This window comes from Sceloporus undulatus, chromosome 6 (assembly GCF_019175285.1).
Source record: "Sceloporus undulatus isolate JIND9_A2432 ecotype Alabama chromosome 6, SceUnd_v1.1, whole genome shotgun sequence".
Taxonomy (NCBI): Eukaryota; Metazoa; Chordata; class Lepidosauria; order Squamata; family Phrynosomatidae; genus Sceloporus; species Sceloporus undulatus.
The window spans coordinates 124,379,546-124,402,364 of NC_056527.1; the positions used below are offsets into that span (position 1 = coordinate 124,379,546).

The following is a 22,819-nucleotide window of genomic DNA, read 5'->3' on the forward strand; positions in this document are numbered from 1 at the left end:
AGCGTCGGTCTGAATGTGGTCATTGCTGCAAAATTTCAAACCTATACGTCACTAACTATTAATGGTCAGGATAACAGAACATACCAGGGCAAAGATCCAGAAGGATCTTCCATGTTTAGAGAGACAGAGCAATTGTGTCAATGCTCAGCAGGGCTGCGAGACCAGCATTAACAACATATTTTGAATCATCCCTCTATTTTCTCATGGTACCCAATTCCTCCTCTAATACCCCATGGCTCCTTTTTTGCCTTTTAGTAGAGATAGTATGACTGTTGGCACTCCCATGTCTTTAAGGGCGTTTAAGTAGCTTACAGTTGTAAACCACTTTGACACTGTTAGTTTGTTCCATAGCCTTTCATGATCTATGCAGTCAAAGCTTTGTTGTAGTCTATAAAGCACATGCTGATTGTCTTTTGCCATTTCTTGGTGCACTCTGTTATCCATTGTATGTCTGCAATGTGCTCCCTAGTTCCTCTTCCTTTCCTGAACCCCACTTGGACCTCTGAGATTTCTCTCTTCATGGATGGTTGGAGCCTATGTTGCAGAATTTTGAGCATGCTTTTGCTTGTGTGAGAGATCAGTGTTAGGGTCTTATAGTTGCTACTCTCCTTTTTTGTGGATGGGGACGTATATTGATCATTTCCAATCTGTTGGCCATTGGGGTTTTCCCCCCCATATCTCTTGACATGTGTTGATTACTAGCGCTGGAGTTGATTCTGTCAATGTGGAGAGATCTTGCCACACCGTTGAGACTCATTGAAAGAAAAGAAATGGGCAGCATGAGCTTTAATAGACTTCAGTCTTCAGATGCGTTTTGGAGAGCTGGTTCTGTCAATGTGGATTGTGGGTTGCATCACTTAGAATAGCGCCTGTTCCTGGTGATTTGGATTTGGATTTTTATTTTTGGCCATTTCTCCTCTTGCAGCTTCCGGCTTCCTTTTTACAGTGAAGAGTTAAAGCAGGGGCCAAGGGGATTTGGGTGCCCTGAGTGCCCCAACTGTGCTCTTGCCTGGGCTAAGGCTTTGGGAAGGAAAGGAGGGAGGCAAGGGAGGTCATTTCAGGAAGGAGAAGTGCTGCCAGGGACTTTTGTTTTCTTCTGAATGCCACCCTTTTAAGCACCTGCCCAGGCCAGAGCCTTGAGCCAAATAAGCCAAATCATGCGGCTGGCAAAGAAAGCTGCTGCTGCTGCTGGGTTCCTCCCCTCCCCTGTGACCGGTTCCAAGAAGGAAGCTCAAAACCCTGCGCCTCAGCCTTGCAGCTTGCATTCCAGTCCCCAATGCAGGGCAAAGCCACCACTGCCTTGCATCCCAAGCCAGCTTAGCTTTGCAGTCCTGGGGGGTATCCCTGCTGCAACCTCTTTGCCAAAAAGCCCCCTGCCCCAAGGATCCCCCAGCCAAGGCTTCTGCTATGGAGAGAGAGATCCCCGTCTTGCGAGTTAGGTGAGAATAAAGGATGGGGCTGGGGGAGATGGAGAGATTCTGGGGGTGAAAAGGGAAAGGTTGGGGGGGTTGGAAGGGGAAGAGAGAGGCCTCGCGAAGCCTCCCGAGGAGGACTTGCCAGGTGCGGGCTGAAAGGCAGGATGCTGACGCGCTTTGACGCCAGGGATTGCATCAGCCGCGTCTGCCGCCCTCCGGACGGAGCGGGCTTTTCCGCACCGAGCTGATGTTGGTTTTGCATGAAGGAGGACAGGGGACAGGGAAGGGAATCGGTCCAGAAGGAGGGCAGGGAAGGGAGATCACATGTTCCTGGTGCTTTGGAGCATAGCAGCTGGGCTGGGATGAGGATGAGCCCAGTCTCTTAGGTCCATGACACACTGCAGAAATAAATCCAGTCTGAGATGGCTTTAACTGTCCTGGCTCAGTGATAAGGGATCCTGGGCACTGCAGTTAATTCTGGCCCCAGAGCTCCCTGATAGAGAAGGCTCACTGTCTCACCAAACTACACATCCCAGAATTCCCTAGCATTTTAAAAATTATTTTTAATAATTTTATTACACAGCGCATAGTACAAATTATTCGCTCCATGAATCATAATGTGTTTGTCTCCCCTCTTCCCCCTCCCCTCCCACAAACAGCATTGGAGGAAATGCATTCCAATTAAAATTAACAATCATTATTGGAGATGTGGAAAATATATATATATATATATATATATATATATATATACAGTATATATATCCATACCCCATTTGACCTTCCACTTTCTTAATCACAATTTCCTGTTTATCTCTCTGCGATTCTTTATTGCTTTCCCCAATATATTTAAGTCTTCTTTCCCTAAGGAGATCAAATAATATGCATCGTTTCATATATTTAAACAAATAAGACTTATTCCAATTCGATTTCTTTCCCCATAGAATTGCCTAGCATTGAGCCAGGGCAGTGAAAGTCAGAGTGGGTTGTGGTTGCTTGCAGTGTGTTTTGGACCTACATTTGAGGAAGTATACTTTCCAAGTCCAGGGAAGCAATAGTCTCCCTATATTCTGGGCTGGTCAAATCTAATCTGGAATACTGCCTTCAGTTCTGGGGGCCTTGTTTTAAGAAGGATATAGACAAGTTGGAGCAGGTTTAGGGCAGCAAGGATGACAAGAGGCATGGGGAACAAAACATAGGAGGAAAGGTTGAAGGCTAGGGGCATGTTGGTGGAGAGAAGATGGAGGGGTGACATGATTGTAGTCACAGAGAGAAGGAGGCAGGCTTGGTCTCTGCTGCCCCAAAAGGTAGGACCAGGTCTAATGGTCTGAAGTTACAGGAAGGTAGATTTGGACTTAACATTAGAAGGAACGTCTGGACAATAGTGGTTTGGCAATGGAACCAATTGCCTAGAGAGGTGGTTGGGTCGCCTTCTCTGGACGTCTTCAAAAAGAGGCTGGGCAGCTGATAAGAGATGCTTTTGCAGGAGATCCTGCATTGAACAAGGGTTTGGATTCATGGTCCTATAAAACGTTAACTTATGATCCTATGGAAAGGCAACTGGTTGCATTTGAGAGGAATAAGGCAAAGGCGTTAGGCTCAGTTCTTTGCACCTAGCTGGCAAAGTGATCCAAGAAGCATCCCGGGGGTTGTTCACAGTGAAAATAATCCAGGATGAATCCAGGTTAAATCTCCGTTGTTCACACACATCCTGAATGCACCCAGTTAAATATTTGGGATTAGCTATATTGGATTTGCCCCCAGGTTTTTAAAAAAGATGTGCATTGTTGGTAATGTGAATAACCCATGTGAATAGACCCAAATAGATCTGGGATAAAATGCTGCATATCACAAAAAGGGGTTTGCAAATGCACTCACATCATTGACTCCATCTTGATTCAAATGCTATAGAAAGCAGGAGAGAGGCAGAGAGGAAGGGACTGGTCTCTTGCAACTTGTCTGAAAAGATGCATGTTGGCTTCAGAGGACAATATTGATCGTGATCACCTTGGTAACTATGGAGTCCTGCCAGGGCCTTATTGTGCAGACACAACTTATTTAAATCGCCCACAAGTGTTACTTCTTTTCAACAGTCAAACTAGGGGAAGGGTAGAGGTCTCTCACTAGGATGGATCAGAATGGAGATGGCTGTGGGGTGAACGTTTTCCAGAGACGCCATAACTGAAGACTGTTTCCTTTATTACTCTGTGAGGGACCTTACAATTGAATGATTGGGTGGAAGGAAGGAAATATTAAGGACTGGGTAGATACTAAATAGAAAAACCAGTGAAGAAATTGGTACAAGGACTGTATGGCCTTCCGGATACTGTTGGACTAAACACCCCATCATCACCATTAGCTGGGATGACTTGAATTAATGTGAGCAATGGTCCACAACAGAGTGTCAGTGTGGTTTGAACGTTGGACTGCAACTCTGGGGATCAGGGTTCGATTCCCGATTCAGCCATGAAACCCACTGGGTGACCTTGGGCACGTCACATACTCTCAGCCTCACTGGAAAGCAATGGCAAACTTCCTGTAAACAAACCTTGCCAAGAAAACCCCACCTTAGGGTTGCCATAAGTTGGAAATGGCTTGAAGGCATACAACAACGATGGTCCAGAACAGCTGGAATACTGCAAGTTAAGACACCGAAGCCCTTTCACTTCTGTTGTTGCGTGACTTGAAGTCATTTCCGATTTATGGAGACCCTAAGTTAATTCTGTCACAGAGTTTTCCTGGAAAGTGTGATGTCAAAAGCTTTCATGGCTGGCATCCATAGTTTTCTGTGGGGTTTTCTGGCTATGTGGCCATGTTCTAGAAGAGTATTTCTTGATGTTTTGCCAGTATCTGTGGCTAGCATCTTCAGAGCATTCTTCAGAGATTATGGTGCATGCATGTGCAAAACTAGTAGCATCTACAGGATCCCTTAAGATACTTTGATTTTTCTAACTAGTAGACAAATAATAAAGATGATGATGATGTTGATGATGATGATGGTGATAATGCCTTTGTTAGATACCTCAAAGCCCCACGGAACAGATGCTGTATGAATTCCATCTTACATAACCAGCCACTGCTCTCCCAGAAGTATAATCCTATTTTCCCCCTTCAGTCGAAAGCTTGCTATGTGTTATGTAACTGTGCACTTTCCCTGATGCACAAAGGGGTTTTATTTTTAATGTTGATTTTTGGCCCCACCATTCTGCACCTGGATGGCAGAAGCCCAGTTTGCTCATTTGAAACTTGGGGAGGACCTGATGTTTTCCTTTCTGGCTGGGGCTGCCTCCTATTATTCCCTCCCATCAGAAGCTGCCAGGAGGCAGCCCTGCTGTTTTGCCAGGCCTCTGCCATCCTGAAGGAGGCCTGCCTGGCTTTGGTGCCCCCCAGTCCTTTGGGTACCATTCTTGCACAGAGCTTCCCCATAAACTGAGGGCACAAGATGGAGAAGGGAAAAGGGGTTCCAGTCCCAAGGTGCCATGGACATATGCCAAAGGGAAAGGAGAGTTTGAGGATTGAATGTGGGAAGAAGGGGGGGGGGGCAGCAGAGGATGTTGCAGAAGGCAAAGGGCCCAAGGCAAAGGGAGGGAGGCAGGATCTGCTGCTGCTTCGACCCAGGAGCCCTCCTCCTCCTCCTCCTGCCACCCCCTTTGCTCATTCACTCCTTTTCAGCCAATCGGCAGCCGAGGGGGGGCAGGGGGCGAGGCTTCTGGATTGCCTTCCTGGGGGGGCTCTTCCCCCCCGATTTTGTGAATGAAGAAGCCAGGCTTCGCCCAAGACTGCGCCTGGTTGGCATCCCTCTCTGGGCCATTGCTCTGGGGCTGAGGACAAGAGGAAGAAAGGAAGGAAGGAAGGAAGGAAGGAAGGAAGGAAGGAAGGAAGGAGAGGAGGAAGAGAGCAAGGAAGGGAGGAAGGAAGAAGGGAGGGAGGGAGGAAGGAGAGAAGGAAGGAAAGAAGAGAGAGAAGGGAGAGAGGAGAGGAGAGTAGGAAGGAAGGAAGGAAAGAAGTGAGCGACGAGAGAAGGGAGGAAGGAAAGAAAGAAGGGAGGGAGAAGGGAGAAAGTAAAGAAGGGAGGGAGGAGGGAGGGAGAGAGGGAAGGAGGGAGGGAGGGAAGAAAGCTGGGAGAAGTGAAGAGGGAAGGAGGGAGAAAAGAAAGAAAAAAGAAAGAAGAAAAGGAAGGAGGAGAAAGGGAGAAAGGAAGGAAAGAAAGGAGGAGGGAGGGAGGGAGGAGAGAAGGAGGGGAAGAGAGGAAGGAGAGAAGGGAGGCAGAGAGGGAGCATCTCTGGTGAGGCTGGGTGGCATCGGAGCCTGGCTGGGGCGGAGGTTGGCATGCCTGGGCCTGGGCAAGGAAGGGCGATGCAGCGGAGGCTGGCTGCTGGCTTCGCCTGACCGGGAGCAGCCTCCCTTGAGAGCCAGCCGAGCGAGACCCGGAGCCCAGGGCCACCGCCTCCAGCGCCGCCACCATCATGTCTCCGGGGAAGAAGAGCTGGGCGCTCTCCGGTGCCAACCGACCCTTCTTCCGATGTCTTAGTGGTGTGAGTCGGGTTTTGTTTTCTCCCCCCAAAAACAAACCCCATCCTTTGCAGCATCCTCCGAGACAGAAAGGATGCAGACCGGGGGCAACGAGGGATGCTGAAGGACTTGGACCAGCTGCCTCTCTGGAGCCAAGTGCCTTGAGCTTCCCTCTCCTGGCAGCCTGCCCTCTGCATGCCTTTTCCTTTCTTCTATCTTGTTCTGCAAAAAAAGAAAAGAGGTTTAGAGCTTCCCTTCCCTCCTGGCCCTTGGCTTTGCCTCTCTGTGGGTTGCTGCTGGGCTGCCAATACCCGAAACAAAACAGAGTCCAGAGGTTGCATTGGCATTGCCCCCCTTGGGATTTGCAAATGCAAAAACAATATGGGCAGAGAGGAGAGAGAGAAGAGGCTTCTCCTCTTGCAGAAACCCTTTGCAGTTCCCTCTGTGTCCAGGCACTGAGTTGTGGCTGTTGGTTTTGTAACATGGAAGAAATGGGCAATTCACTTGAGAGAGTAAAAGGGTGCCTCTGTGTGCTTGCAGATACAAACCTGTGTCTGCTTCTTTGCTAGGAAAACATGTTGTCTCTCTTCTGGCTGGTTTGGGGTTTTCAGTGCCCATGGGTTATTTTCTTAATTTCCAAAGCAAGCCTCAGCCTGCAAGATGCCTTTCCCCCATTCCTGGCCTCTTGGGAATGTTCAAGCTATTCCTTCCCCTGTGGTCAGGCTTCTTAAGAAGAACACAAGCCCTTCTTTATTATTGTTGTTGCATCTTTCTATTTTGGGATCTCCTGGCTTGTATTATTATTTTTTAAATGTAAAATGAGATGGGGAAGGAGGGGTTGCCTGGAGCCTGTCAGTTGCTAGGAAACAGGTTAGGCTCCCCAGGAGATGCTCTAGTTTCCTAGGCAACGGGATACTGGAGCAACTCGCTTGCAAGGAGCCCATCTCTACTCTCTCTCTCTTTTATGAGAGAGAGAGATAGAGAGAGATAGCAGGGGAGATTTGATGGCTGGGAGGGGAGCAGGGAAGAGAGGACATGATGCCAATAGATTCTGGGATGGCAGACCAACAAAAGAGACTGTCAGATGCCAGCATTGGGAAAGAAAGAGTGATGGGGAGCTGGCAAAGGACCTGCAGCAGAGATAAGAGCAGGTTGGAAGAGGAGATAAGGCCAGGGAGAGTCCAGCAAGTGGAGCATCTGACAGGTCCTGGAGAGCAAAGCAGATCATGAATTGTGGTGGTGATGTTTTTTTGTGTGCTTTGTTATTGTGTGCCTCCAAGTCCTTTTGGACTTCTGGTGAATATATGATAAGGTTTTCCTGGCAAGTTTCTTCAGAGGTTTGCCATTGCTATCATCTGAGGCTGAGAGAGTGTGGCTTGCCCAAAGCCACCCAGTAGGTTTTTTATGTTTTAGTGGGGAATCGAACCCTGATCTTCAGAGTTGTAGTCCAATACTCAGACCACTATCTCACTCTGGTTCGTGTCTTCCAATACATTATGGATGCAGTGGGACCTTGTTATCCGCTGGGTTTTTGTTCCAGGATCCTCCGTGGATAACAAAATCCATGGGTGCTCAAGTCCCATTAAATATAATGGCATGGCAAAATGGGGTCCCTTATATCAAATGGCAAAATCAAGATTTGCTTTTAGGAATTCATACTTTTGGGAACATTTTCAAGCCATGGATGCTTGGATCTGGGGGGGATCAATGGATAAGGAGGACTGACTGTATTGGGGCAGGCAATGGCAAAAATCCTCTGAGCAAACCTTGCTGAGAAAATCCCGTGATGGGTTCGCCTTAGGGTTGCCACAAGTCGGGGACGACTTGGAAGCACACGACGGCGACAACAAATTGGGGCCAAAGAGACAGAAAAAATAGACACAGAATTGAAATGTGTCGGGAAGGATTGTGGGCTTGGTTATCTCTTCCGGCTGATGTTGCAGTCCTAGGAGAGGTTTGTGTTGTTGGGGTGCTTTTGGGGGCAATGGGTGGATATGGAAAAGAGACTTGAGTTGCACCGAAAGGCTGTCTGGTGAAGGGTTGGATGGAAATGCAGGGGCAAAGGAAGGAGCAAAGCAGAGATGGTGGCATTTGTCTTGATTCTCCCCTTGTGAAATGTCACATGGCCAGTAGTTTGCTGACCGCCTCCACAGTCGCTACTGTTGCTGATCCTGCTTGCACATGGCACATGGCTTCGTGTTGACTTTGTTCCACCCCATCTCCCCGCATGTCTTGCACACTTGTTTCCTGTGCTGCTGAAATTTTCTCCTGTTAGGAAAGAGCTCTGTAAACTCTTATGCAGCCTGGTTATACCCATCCAGGGAGAACAAAGCCTGTTACTACTAACTCTTGTTTGGGCATGGTGTCTTGCGAGGGGGAGGTAGGATAACGTTTAGGCGAAGAAGCGAGCTACGAAGGCAATGTCCCCAAGGGGATTTGGACGTGTAGCAAAACTGATCAGTACATCGCTCAGTTCCAGTAGCAGAGTCCCAAATGCTATACTACTCACGGGCCAAAGTGTCACCTAGTTATTGTTGCCGAATTAAAATTTGCTCTCCCTTTTGGCAGAATGTGTTGTGGAAGCACTGCATGTTTTATTTATTGCTTGTTCTTTCTATTGTGTACCTTAAAGCACTCTATATGGTCCTTCCCGTTGCAACTCACAACAAACCTTAAACGTCAGGACAGGGCGAGAGAGAGTGAGGGACCCAAAGTTACTCCACTTCATGGCTGAGTGGACACTTGAACCCAGCATCCATGCCAACTTTCTCTGAAGATGCCAGCCACAGATGCCGGTGAAATGTCAGGAATAAACCCTTCTAGAGCATGGCCACATAGCCCAAAAAACCCCACAAAAAACTATTTGAACCCAGGCCTCTCAAGTTCCAGAGCACTCTGATAGTCTTAACTATCATACCATGCAAGCACAAAGTGGTCTCCCAGCTTTTCCTGTTTCCTTTTCTGCCTCCTTTTTAAAGGGTAGTTTCTTCATGTCACTGGGGATCCCTGTGGATTCTCAGTACCTTTTAGGCTGTAACATTCTTTTGTCTGTTTACTCAAAGGGAAGCCCTACTGTGCTCAGTGGTACTTGCTTCTGGCAAAGCATGCATAGGATTGTAGCCTTAAATGATCAGAATCGTCCCTCTGTTGTTGCTTGAAGACAAACTGCACATCTTGTCTGATCTCCCCCTCCTTCTTGGCCGTGGCGTTTACTAAGAACTTACAAGGGGAAAAGAGTCTCACAATTGCTCTAGTGTTTCTGTTTCCCTAGCCAAGCACGCCTCTTGGGTCACAAATGCAGGTGTTTGTGTAAGTGTGGCATTGGTTGATACGTGGTGCACAACTTTGGATCGATTTCTGGGCAAGTGCTCTTAGCTTTTACGTGCTCTTCGCTTTTGAAAGCCTGTTGGCTGAGCACAGGATTGTACCTTTTAAGCTGCAATCATATTTATTTATTTCCACTACCCATTTGGTAATTTATTTCTATAAGGATCATTTTAGAAAGGCAAATTTTCCTTCTCTGGAAAACGATTGTAAAATTTCTTCATCCTCAAGATTGGGCTTTGACTTTGAAGATTGCACATTGCTCCAGCACTCGGATGGCATGATCTTGTTCAAGGGAAGATATGGTTCCAAAAATGTGATACCAATGCAGTGTTGATTGGGGTATTGTTTAGGATGCAGTTCTGTGAATGGCAAAGGAAGGCTGCAGTTCATTATGTTAATGGTGGCAAATGATAGAAAGACGGTCTTATATGAGGAGAAGCCTGATCCAAGAGACTGCAGAGAGCAGAGAATTCTTGCCTTGATATTTGAGCAATAACCTGTGAGGCATCTCAGGACAACATTTACCTTCTGAACTCTCCAGATTAAGTCAGCACTAGATGTCAGCACAGGACACAAAAGCACTCCTTTTCAGCCCCATCAAAATCCCTGACGTATGTCACTGGCGCTTGAGGTGGCAAATAGCTGTGTTATTATGCTCCCTGCCTCAATAAAACAAAAACAAACTCTGCACATTATGAATGACTTGGATGATGGAATAGAGGGCATGCTTATCAACTTTGGAGATGGTACTAAATTAGGAAGGGTAAGTAATACCCCAGAGGACAGGGTCAGAATTCAAAATGGCCTGAACAGATTAGAAAGCTTGGCCAAAACTAACAAAATGAATTTCAACAGGGAGAATTGTAGGGTACAACACTTGGGCAGTTAAAATGAAATGCATAATAATTTAAACTCCTAAATCCCTTTCGTATGTACTGCTGTCAAACCAGGTGCCACCCATGCTATGATTCTTGGCTTGACAGCAGTACATGCAAAAGGGATCTAGGAGTCTTAGTGAACCACGGGCTGAACATGCGTCAGCAATGTGATGCGGCAGCTAAGAAAGCCAATGCAATTCTAGACTGCATCAATAGGAGTATAGATCAAGGGAAGTAATAGTACCACTCTATTCTGCTTTGGTCAGGCCTCACCTGGAATACTGGGTCCAGTTCTGGGCACCACAATTGACAAGCTGGAACGTGTCCATAAGAGGGCAACCAAAATGGTGAAAGGTCTGGAAATTATGCTCTATGAGGAACAGCATAGGGAGCTGGGTATGTTTAGCCTGGGGAAGAGAAGCTTAAGGGGTGACATGATAACCATGTCTAAATATTTGAAGGGATGTAATATTGATGATGGAGCAATCTTGTTTTCTGCTGCTCCAGAGACTAAGACACAGCAGTGGATTCAAGTTGCAAAAAAAAAAGGGGGATTTCACCTAAACATTAGGAAGAACTTCCTTACAGTAGGAGCTGTTCAACAGTGGAATATGTGCTATTGTGGTTGAGACTGCATAGCTCTAAGTTAACTACTGTTGCTGACACTGGGATTTTAAACCCTCCATTCTAAGTTATGATATCTTCCAACCCTTTTGGGAGAGATTCAGCTCTCCCAGGACTGCCTTTCTAGCAAAGTATGACACCGGGGTTGCCATAAGTCAGACTTGAAGGCACACAACGACAACAATTGTTTTTAGCAGTGCCTCGTGTCTCTAGTGACTGTGGACACTGGCCATTTAGTTACTGATTTCTGGCACCCGTTCACAGTTATAGTGCTATGATTCCATTTTAACTGCCATGGTTCCATCCTATGGAATCCTGGGGTTTGTAGTTTGTTGTAGCACTAGAGGTTTCTCACTGAGACTCCTAAATTTGTTTTTGTTATTGTGTGCCTCCAAGTCGTTTCTTGACCCTGAGGCACACAACATGCAGTTTTCTTGGCAAGATTTCTTCAGAGGAGGTTTGCCATTGCCTTTCTCTGAGGCTGAGAGCATGTGACTTGCCCAAAGTCAACCAGTGGGTTTCATGGCCAAGTGGGGAGTCAGATCTTGGTCTCAAAGGTTGTAGTCCAATGCTGAAAACACTACACCCCATTGGCTCTACTTGTCCATACCCAAGTCTATGTTCCTGTCTGTCTCATAGTACAGACTTCATTGGATCCTCACATGTTTGCATGTTTAAGTGGATATTATAAAGTGATTAAAGTGGAACCATTGCACTATGATTAGGTAGTGTGGATGGGCCTCACTGTAACAGGATCTGCACCTAAAATGGAATGCAAGACATTCAGGTAGAGCCATTGCTTGCAATAGTTGGTGGAGACTTTCAGTTGTAATACAGTTTGTTCCATTTGGATATTTGGTGAAAACAATATTGTTGGAAACTTCCCCACCAAAGAAAACAAGGAGTTAAAAAATTTGCTAACAGAATGCCTGTGCCTTATGCTCTGATTTGTTTTACGCAGGCAGGCAGGCGGGAGCCGACTGCTCTTTGGTTACTCTGCTCATGCTCCAAACACATGCCTCTCTCTCTCTCTCTCTCTCTCTCTCTCTCTGTGTGTGTGTGTGTGTGTGTGTGTGTGTGTGTATTACATGAGTGAGAAGGAGGGTGTGAGAGAAAGAGGACAAGCTTGGCAGTGGAATAGTGAGCTTTTGGGGGTGGAGGCGGCAGAGAGGGAGGGGAAAGAGTCCATGATCAGATCAGTCAGGTGGATCGAGAAGCTTCCATTAGCCAATGCTGGCAGGGAAGGGTATTCTCACATGAAGCAGCATGAGAGACAAAAGGAGGGAGGAGGCTGGGATGAAACTGACAAGGCATGTGTCTTATCAGAAGCCATGCTGATGCATGCTCCGAAAAGCTTATTAAATTTTAAAGGGATGCTGCCTGGAATGCGTGCTGGGAAGGGGTGGGGAGTTGGCTGGGCTCCATGCCCCTCGCCAGGGCGCTTGTTTTTGTTCTTCTCTGGGTTCGGCTTGGTCTGCGTCCGACCCAAGAAGGGCAGCGGTCCAAGCTTTCTGCAGCTTGGGAGGCCAGTCAGTAAAAATCCAGGAGTTGTCCCAAAGTGTTTGGGAGCAAAGTTCCCTGCTAGAGAAGATTATTCTGGGCAACTTTCTCATGCAGGCAAGTCTGTTCATCTGGTAGAGCGAAGACTGAGCACCATGCGGGAGTTCCTTTGAACAGGTTAGTTAGTTTGGAGGGTGGCAAGATGCAAGGAGAGAAAGTGTGTCTCTTTTGTGCCAAGCAAACTCCATGGGGCATTATCCCTCATCCTTAAAATGTCAGAGTGGTCAATTGCTTTGTTTGCCCTCTCATTCCTGGCGTCAGGACCCCAAAAAAGTAACAACGGCAGGCATGATCATAGAACCTCATGTCGACCTAGAAAGAGAATTTCGAGGAACAGCTTTATCTCAGATGGCAGATTTAATCATGTTCCTGGAGCGCCTGTTCCCATTAATACTCCCCACTAGTTGCTTTCCTTTAATAACTATTACTTGGTTGAAATTCTGTGGCATCTGCTATTGCTCTGATGTTGTTGCTTGTATGCAGTCCATTGATTTCGGAGAAGGACTGGCGATATGGTTGGTTTATGAATTGGTCTGCAGCAAGGAAATGCAGAACAAAAGCCCTTACACTATTTTTTGTTGTTGCTGTTGTGAATCTGTGCATTCAGGTTGCCTGTCCATGAATTTCCTCGGGTTTTTTAGGCAAGGAATCCTTGGAGGTGGATTTCCCAGTTTCTTTCTCTGAAATATAGCCTACAGTACCTGGTATTTGTTGGCAGTCTCCCATGCAAGTACTAACCAGGGCTGACCCTGGTTAGCCTCCAAGATCAGAAAGGATTTCGTGCCTTTAGGATATTTAGGCCTTGGCGAATGAGTTGGTAGGCAGGACCAATTCTACTGGAGAGTATTTCTTGTGGCCTGGAGAGATAGTGGCATTCCTGGAGATCTGTATTCCCTTACACTAGTCATAATAACTGTGTCTGAAGCAGATAAGACACCTGGTCTGCTGGACAAATCATAGAAATATTTTCATGTCTGATGCACCTTTCTGATGTTTTGTTCCCCCGTTTTTTTTGCTACAGGTCCCAATTAATGGATTCTGACATGGATTATGAAAGGCCAAACGTAGAAACTATCAAGTGTGTTGTGGTTGGGGACAACGCTGTGGGCAAGACCAGGCTCATTTGTGCCCGTGCATGTAATGCCACACTGACTCAATACCAGCTTCTTGCCACTCATGTGCCCACCGTTTGGGCCATTGATCAGTATCGTGTTTGCCAGGAGGTGAGTGGCACCTTTAGTTCATGGGTACATGGGAAACCAAAAACTGTGCTTATTGGGGGGGGGGATGTCTTCTTTGGGTTATAATATTGGCTGATCAACATCTGGGCTTGAGGAGAATCAGACTTACTTCCAATTATCAGCATCAAAATGGAGAAAATAAGTGGGGTTTTTTCTCCAGCTGCATTTTTTTTAAGGAATACTCCGTTTTTAAAAATGCATCATAGTTCCATAAAAATGAATTGATTTCTAAGGGAGTGGGATAATGTGTATTAATCTGTTGCAGCAAAAACAGAAAAACACCTTGCTAAGCTTTAAGGTACTACAAGAAATTTGCTCTTGCAACTAAAGCTCCACCTGGTGCGTCCCTATTGTTGACTGTAAATTAAGTATTTACTATTTCCTTTCCCTCAGGTATTGGAGCGCTCCCGGGATGTCGTGGATGATGTTAGTGTTTCCTTGCGTCTTTGGGATACATTTGGGGACCATCACAAGGACAGACGCTTTGCTTATGGAAGGTGAGTACTGATCATGAGGCTCTATACAGAACTTGGAATGAAAGAAAGGGAAGCAGGGGGTTCATAGCATCATAGAATCATAGAGCTAGAAGATACCACAAGGGCCATCCAATCCAGGACTGCCGACAGATGGCCATCCAGCCTCTGTTTAAAAACCTCCAAAGGAGACTCCACCACACCCAAGGCAGCATATTCCAATGTCAAACAGCTCTTACCATTAGGAAGTTCTTCCTAACGTTTAGGTAGAATATCTTTTCTGGTAGTTTGCATCCATTGCTCCATGTCCTATTCTCTGGAGCAGCAGAAAACAAGCTTGTTCCATTCCTCAGTATGACATCCCTTCAAATATTTAAACATGGCTATTATGTCACCTCTTAACCCCAGGCTATACATACCCAGCTCCCTGAGACATTCCTCATAGGGCATGGTTTCCAGACCTACTATTTTGGTCACCCTCCTCTGAACACCCTCCACCTTCTCAATATGTCTCTTGAATTGTGGTGTCCAGAAGTTGGATTAGATGCCCCTTGCAGCCCCTTCCAAGTAAGGAAGGGCATTTAGAATCCCTACTGAGAGTGCTTTAGCACCTGACCATATTCCAAACCCCAGGAATTCATAGGATGTATCCATGGCAGTTAAAGTGGAATCATAGCACTATAACTGTCTAGTGCAAAAGGGCCTCAGGTGTCACCATACAAAGCACATGTTTGCATTTTGAGGTGCTGACTACTGTAAAGAGATGATTTGCTAAACACTAGTGTCATCACTCATCCTTCCCTTTTCTTTGTCCACAGGTCTGATGTTGTAGTATTATGCTTCTCCATTGCTAACCCGAACTCCCTACACCACGTGAAGACTATGTGGTACCCTGAGATCAAGCACTTCTGCCCCCGAGCACCTGTCATCCTTGTAGGCTGCCAGCTTGACCTTCGCTACGCTGACCTGGAAGCAGTAAATCGAGCGCGGAGACCCTTAGCCAGGTAGGAAAGTTTGCAAAGAGGACTTTAGTAGGATGGATGCGAGAAGCAGGAATTTGTGTGTGGAATATGTGCCCCATGACTTGCAGATGATGGGAATTTGTGGTTTTTAGGCTGTGATACAGTAACCAATCTGCCTTCCGGCTTGCTTGTCTATACTACTCTGTGTGCTGTACCCTGGCTCTGAAGATTGGAGATGAAAGTAGAGATAGGAGTCTTACCTTTTATGGTTATGTACTTGTAGCTTGATCACCAAAAAGACTGGCCACTAGGCAGAACAGGGAAGTTTGGAGCCCTATGCTTGAAGCCATTAGCTGTACAGAGGAGAAAGAGTACCACATTTTTGGAAGACAGGGTTATTATGAATGGCTTTTTCCAGCCATTTGAGGCAATTTACCTCCCATCTTTTAGTTTCAGCCTTTGATTTATGAGCCAATGTCAAACCTGTTTTTCCATTTCCTTTCCAGACCAATCAAGTCCAATGAAATTCTCCCCCCGGAGAAGGGCCGAGAGGTGGCCAAAGAGCTGGGAATCCCCTATTATGAGACCAGTGTGGTTGCCCAGTTCGGGATCAAGGATGTCTTTGACAATGCAATCCGAGCTGCCCTCATCTCCCGCCGGCATCTCCAGTTCTGGAAGTCTCATCTGCGCAATGTGCAGAGGCCATTGCTCCAGGCTCCTTTCTTGCCCCCCCAAGCCTCCTCCACCTATCATCACCGTACCTGATCCTCCTTCCAACAACGAAGAGCGCCCTGCTCACCTACTGGAAGACCCCTTGTGTGCAGATGTCATCCTGGTGCTGCAAGAGAGAGTCAAAATCTACGCACACAAGATCTACCTCTCCACCTCCTCCTCTAAGTTCTATGACTTGTTCTTGATGGACCTGAGTGAGGAAGACCAGCAAGAGACATCTGGAAGTGGCACTGGGGCAGGTGTTGTTGAGCGGTCACTTCACCAGGAGCGGCATCATCACGGTCGGGAGTTCCTCTTGAGAGCTGCTAGTTTTGATATCTGTGAGAGTGCTGATGAAGCTGGCTCCGGCCAGCAAAAACCGTGCCTTAGAGCCTCCACCAGCGACGGGATATTGCGGGGCAAGAACTACGGGGAACGAGGGCTAAAGAGGGGGAGGATCCTTTCCTCTTGGAGCCGTGCCTTTGTCAGCATCCAGGAGGAGATGGCGGATGACCCTGTGACGTACAAACCCCGACCAATGGTGGTGGTAAAGATGGACCCTTCCATCCAGTTGGGGCCCTTCAGGGCTGTGCTGAAATATCTGTACACAGGGGAGCTGGACGAGAACGAGAGGGACCTCATGCATATTGCCCACATTGCAGAGCTGCTGGAAGTCTTTGACCTCAGGATGATGGTAGCTAACATCTTGAACAATGAGGCGTTCATGAACCATGAGATCACCAAAGCCTTCCATGTCAGGAGAACCAACCGGGTGAAGGAGTGTCTGGCAAAGGGAACTTTTTCTGGTATGTTCCACAGTGCTCTCTTACCCATGAGAGACATGTCTGTTTGGACACACACATTCGTTTTCTGGGCTAAGAAGTCTGAGATGAACTTGGGTGACGGAGAGGGTGACATTAGTCTCAGCTTCTGCCTGGCTTCTACATAGGAAGCTGAGCTTGGAAAGGTTATGTTTTTGGAGTACAGGATATAACAGTGGTAACACTTCCAGCCTCAGAAAGAAAGACTTCTTGCTGGCTTCGGTCACTTGGGTGGACTGAATCAGTAGTAGTAGTAGTAGTAGTAGTAGTAGTAATAATAATAATAATAATAATAATAATAATAATAATCCTTATTATTATTATTATCCTGCCTCTCCCATAGGATCAAGGTGGCTTACAATTTAAAATCAATACACAATAAAATAATCCCACTAGTAGAATTTTGGAATGCACTATTTTAGTTTATTCTCTCTCTTTTTGTAGTGCTCTGATGTAAATAAGTAGCACATGAGAGGCCACACTAAATCTTTTGCCATAACTGTTTCAAGTTTTTGCTGTGCTCATATATTTAATACACACACACACTCCAAGTGGGTCAGATTAATTTTACTCTGTGCTATTAATTTATCCCATTTGGAGCCATTTTCCACTCAAAAAAAAAAGCATGCAAAGACATCTAAAAAGCCATGCATGGAGTTTTTGAATATGCATAGAGTTGTATTTTGGACTGTGAAACAGTCAAGGAGAAACAGAGTTTGGAAAATTACTTTGGGGACTGCAACTCCCAGAATGGCCACTTTACTAACCTCTGAGGCAGAAACATACACACAGCCTAGAGTAAGAAGACGAGTTTTACTCTTGGTTGTATTGAAAATATAAACTGGTTCATCTTTCTGTCTCTTCTGATGGAATCAGGAGGCTGCCTTCATCACCAGATGGCTGCTGTCTCTTCCATTACTCAAGGCTTCTTGATGCTTGCTGTGCAGGAGCCAATTTAACTAGTGATGCTAAATTGCTGTCTTCCCATCCTGGTAGTCCAGAAAATTCTCTTGCAGTATCCAGATTCCTCCTGTTTCCAACTCTGTTGCTGTACAAATCTTGTTGGCTGCCATTGTTGGCTGTTATTAGTGGTAACAGACACTAAAACACAATATTTCCCCCTCTATCAAAGCCTGTAGGATAAACATAAAAGTTGGGGTGCTTCATTTCCACTGACTTGGACCATTCTAGATTGCATGAGACTTGATCATAGGAAAGCCTTGTCTGCAAACCTTTAAATGATGCACTTTTCTATCTTTGTTTATTTCCAGATGTCACCTTTCTCCTGGATGATGGTGCTATCAGTGCCCATAAGCCCTTGCTAATCTCCAGTTGTGACTGGATGGCTGCCATGTTTGGGGGACCCTTTGTAGAAAGCTCAACGCAAGAGGTGAGGAAACCAGCTTTAGCTATACCTTAACTGGAAGACATTGCCAGTGGTGCTCTATTTGGCTTGTTTCACCCAGACTACAGTTTCAGTTTGGTTGGCAATTTGGTTGGGAAATCCTAGTTGGGAAACCCTGAAATAGATATTCATTGGGAGGGAGGGAGGAGAATGTAAATTTGGTAGACTTTGGTTGTGCCCCAAAAGGACTTTTTAACAACTAGTGTTAGGTTTGCTTTCCTACTTTTGTGAGCGTCAGCTGGACAAGCTCAGTTCAAAATTCAGATTTTATAAAGGCAACATGGGGGCCAGATGCTGTAGAAGACTGAACTCCTGCACCTTTTAATAATGTAGAAATAGGAATGGATCTGGAAATGTTTATAGGGGTCAGGCAATATCACATGCTCCATTAAGCCACAGGCGTTAAAGACAATTTTTGTGTTAGACCTCTGTTGACCAAATGGGTTGGTATGCTCAAGCTGACCATCTATCTCCCCAGCCTAAAATTTCCTAAGCTCTGGGGTTCAAGATCTGCTGCAGGCTTTAATTTTGATAGACGTTGCTATAGGTAGCTACCGAACAGCAGATGTGTTGTCATATGGTGAATAGGAACTGTGTCATTGAAAATGAGCACTACCAAGCAGTTTTCTCCAGGTGAGCATGCCAAGACTCTAACCCCCATTTTCTTTCTGATGTCTTCCAGGTGGTGTTACCTTACACCAACAAGAGCTGCATGCGGGCAGTGCTAGAGTATCTGTACACAGGCCAGTTTTGCTCCACGATGGACCTTGATTACATGAAGCTCATCATTTTGGCCAATCGCCTCTGTCTGCCACACCTGGTTGCACTCACAGGTAATTTGATGGGAGAGAAAGACATGTTTCATAATAGTAGGCAAGGATAGGAAAGACAGTCATGAAGTTCAACCCATTTCTTGTCGGCTCAGGAATGCACAATGGGACTTTTCAGGCTTTGGAGCTGCAGTAACTGGGTTTTGATTCTTCACCTGACCTTCTGGACTGGTGCAGATGTGGGAAGGTTGGTGGTTGTGGGATGACCTGAGTGACCATCTGTCCTAAATAATCTGTTCTAAAAAATATTTTCAATGTTTTTTGTCTACAGAGCAGTTTACTGTGTCTGGCCTAATGGAAGTGACGCCGATGTTAGTGGATATTGATGGCGACGTCCTTGTGTTCCTGGAGCTGGCACAGGTATAAGGCTTGGTCCTAGTGAATCCTAGGGCTGCTTACTTGGAATTTGCTTATTTTAGAAAACTGTACAAGACCTTTTTTCCTTCCAAATTAAAAAAAAGCTACACCCTGGGCCTTACATACATATTGGGGAGCAACTGAGGAATATGCATTTAGACCTCTATCCATGGATTCTGTATCCATGGATTTAACCATCCGTGGTTTGAAAATATTTTTGACAAAAATCCAAAAAGCATCCCTCAATTTTGCCTGTTTATATAAGGGACACCATTTCACTATGCCATTATATATAATAGGACTTGAGCGTCCACAAATTTTGGTATCCATTGGTGGGTCCTAGAACCAAACTTCAGAGGATACCAAGGGCACACTGTACAATCACATTTTATATGTGTGTGGTGGTGATCTGTAGAATCAGTATATAGAGAGATCACGTAGCATCTTTGAGACTAACTAAAAGAAAGACTTTGGCAGCATGAGCTTTCATAGACTTAAGTCTACTTCTTCAGATGCATCTTTCCATTGACTATAGTGTGCTTAGTGTTTCCCTGCCAAATTTGTGACTCATGCCCATATGTCTTTTGCCTCTCCAGTTCCATGGTGCCTACCAGCTTGCCGACTGGTGCCTCCATCACATCTGCACCAACTACAACAACATTTGTCGCAAGTTCCCCCGTGAGATGAAAGCCATGTCAGCAGGTCAGTACGCCTTGGGTGATTGAAACATTTTCCATTTCATTCTTATGAACTACAGTATAGGAATACAACTCTAATCAGGAGTTATAGCCCTAGTTCAGCATTTATGAGGCTGACACTAGATTTAACCCTGTGTGTATGTTCTCCCATTTCACACTGTTAGTCTGTAAATCACCTTGAAGTTGTCGAGCTTTGGGTTTTGTTATTTTTACTTTTAAATATGGCAGAGGGAAAATATTGTAAGCCAGTGTGGTGTTGCCGTTGTGAGTGTTGAACTAGGACTCTAGGAGATTAGTTTTGCATCTCTGACATGGAGCCTCACTGGGTGACCCCACATAGGAGCCAGCATAGTATAATGGTTTGGGTTTTAGGACTGGGAGACTGGGAAACCAGGATTCAAATCTTTCCTTAGGCATGGAAACCTACTGGGTGACCTTGGGCAAGTCACACTCTCTCAACCTCAGAGGCAATGGCAAATATACTCTGAACCGATCTTGCCAAGAAAACCCTGTGATAGGTTTGCCTTAAGGTTAAGTCAGAAACATCTTGAAGGCAGACAACATCAGTTACTAATTATCCATTATTATTAGCCTAATACAGTGGTTCACGAACGGTGGGGTTTAACAGTAGAAATTCAGTGGCATTGGTTTTAATTCCTTTGCTTTTCTCTGAATGTAGATGCAAAGGGGGATCCCAATGGTAAAAAGTCTGAGTACCACTGGACTAACATACAGTACAAGGAAATACATTGTGTATAAATTCCATAGTTAAATAGTAGAAATGTAGTGGGGTTGGTTTTAATTACTCTGTCTCCTCCCTACTCCAGAGAACCAAGACTACTTTGAGAAGCATCGGTGGCCCCCAGTCTGGTACCTGAAAGAAGAGGATCATTTTCAGAGAGCCAGGAAAGAGCGTGAGAAGGAAGACTACCTCCACCAAAAACGGCAACCTAAGAGGAGGTGGCTGTTCTGGAACGCCTCCTCCCCATCCCAGTCACCTTCATCATCAGCCGCTTCAGCTTCATCCTCCTCCTCTTCCTCATCTGCTGTGGTCTGAGAGATTTGTTGCCCATGCTTTAGTCTCTCTTGGAAGGAGAGGGTCAGACACCATCCGGAGCCAACCTCTGGTTCAGCCGGCTTGGAGAGAAGAAAGAGAGACCGTGCTGCACCATCGGCTAAAACCCTCAGTGGAAACAGATCAGCATGAATGTCCCTGGGAGGTTGAGGAGAATCTGTGCAGGTGGAGCTCGGGAGCTGGAGCATCCCTCATCACCACCACGCAGAGCTCCATGCGGCCCGGATCCCTGCCACAGCCAGCCAGCATCAGTGCCCAGACAGAACGGCCGGCGGGGGGATTTCTTTTACAAGGGGCACGCTCATCTAGCAGGACAATCCTCATGTTTACAGGAATGCAAGAGTTTTTTAAATTACAAAAAGAAAAAAACTGCTACAAGGAAATGCAGCAGTTCTGCAGTGTTTTTAAATGATATTTTATTTCCTTTGCAAAAAGCAAAAAAAGAAAAGTGATTTGGTGCCTCACGTTGTCCATTCACTGCGCCGTAACATTTCAAGCCGCTAGAGATGCTGTGTCCTGTGACTCCCGCGCACCCTGGGCTCCTTTCTGAGGTTTAGGTGGCCACATTTTTTGTTGCACTTACCACCCCGGTTCTTATCTTTAGGGTGCTTGCTTACACAGCAGGGCACATATCCTTGCAAGCTTCCTTGCAAAAGCCAAGCCCTGCAAAGGAGGCCAAAGTTGATAGAAACCCAGGTTCTATACTTGGATGGAGTATATTGAAGGACGAAAGGCCCTAGGAGGGAGAAACCAGACTATTTGAGTCTGGAAAAAAATGCTGCTTCACCTCTTCTTGCTACCATTGTATTTTTTAAAACTTTGTCAGTAGCTTGCAAAACAATCTAAAACCTGGCTGAGAAGGCAAGTTAAGATGGACAGGGAAAGAAATCTTTTGTCCTGTCCACATGCCTGGTCAGTTCTGGCCAGGATATTCAGGAACGTAGTGGTGGGGACCCCCCCCCCAAGATGTTGACACTCTTTGTTTTTAATAAAACAAACCAATACACAATACACAACTTGGATTTTAATGTGGAAGATTCTGTTGTAATAAATGGTATTTTAAAAAGACTCTTGCAGTCTGTCTGTGATTTCTTAAGGTGACAATGAGAAAAGGACATGATAACCAAGTCGGAAGTAGAACATCCTGAATTTTGCAGGGAAATTTAAATATGACTAGTTGCTCCAAGAGAAAGAAAGACAAGGATCTTGAGACAGACATTATGAAATCTCTAATGGAATAGAGAGCTGCCATCAAAACTAGAAACAGATGTTATGGGTACCATGAGAATATGTCAACAGACTTTAGGACAAAAATAATACCTTTTTAAATTTACTTTATTTTTTAAATAGGTTCCCCTCTCCCAAAACAGTGCTTTACACAGCTTCATTAACAAAAACAAAGCCTTTTTGCTTTGAAAATACTTAACATTCCCAACGTAACTTTTCCAACAGTTGAAAGAACAAAAATGGATAAATAGATGAAATGCAGTTACACATACTTGGACTTAAGTCGCTTCCATACATCCTTTTCACCAATGTAAACTCTATTAAAGTTAACATTTTCAGTATCAAAAAGACAAGCTCGTTGATTAGAAATATAAAAAACGAGAGAAACACACACTATCCCAAACAAGAAACACAAAGACCCCAGAGAAACACACAATATCTAGAAACAGATACATAGGTCAAGCCAACTTCAATTTGAAGTAATTACACAGCTGCCTTTGGCAAAATTACCAACCAATTTTGTAGCACCTTAAAGACTAACCAGTTTTATCTGACAAGCTTTTGTGCATCCCAGCTCACCCATCGATTTATTTCAACTTATGTGCTGCTTTATCAAATGCATGAAGTACAGGTTCAGTTGACAAAGACAGCTAAAGTCATATTGGAGGGTGTAAAGGTATAGCAATGCAAAAAAGGTATCAGTATA

At 45.5% G+C, this 22,819-nt stretch overlaps 1 protein-coding gene across 1 annotated transcript; it reads left to right on the forward strand.

Moving 5' to 3' along the window:
• Positions 1-1,245: 1,245 nt before the first annotated feature.
• RHOBTB2 (Rho related BTB domain containing 2) lies at positions 1,246-21,949 on the forward strand. The gene is given in 11 exon segments (XM_042472682.1): positions 1,246-1,439; positions 13,335-13,536; positions 13,948-14,051; positions 14,846-15,031; positions 15,496-15,715; positions 15,717-16,506; positions 17,793-17,911; positions 18,609-18,759; positions 19,028-19,116; positions 19,710-19,815; positions 20,639-21,949. Coding segments are annotated over 11 exon segments (2,229 nt in total). The 5' UTR covers positions 1,246-1,407; the 3' UTR covers positions 20,869-21,949.
• Positions 21,950-22,819: the final 870 nt, after the last annotated feature.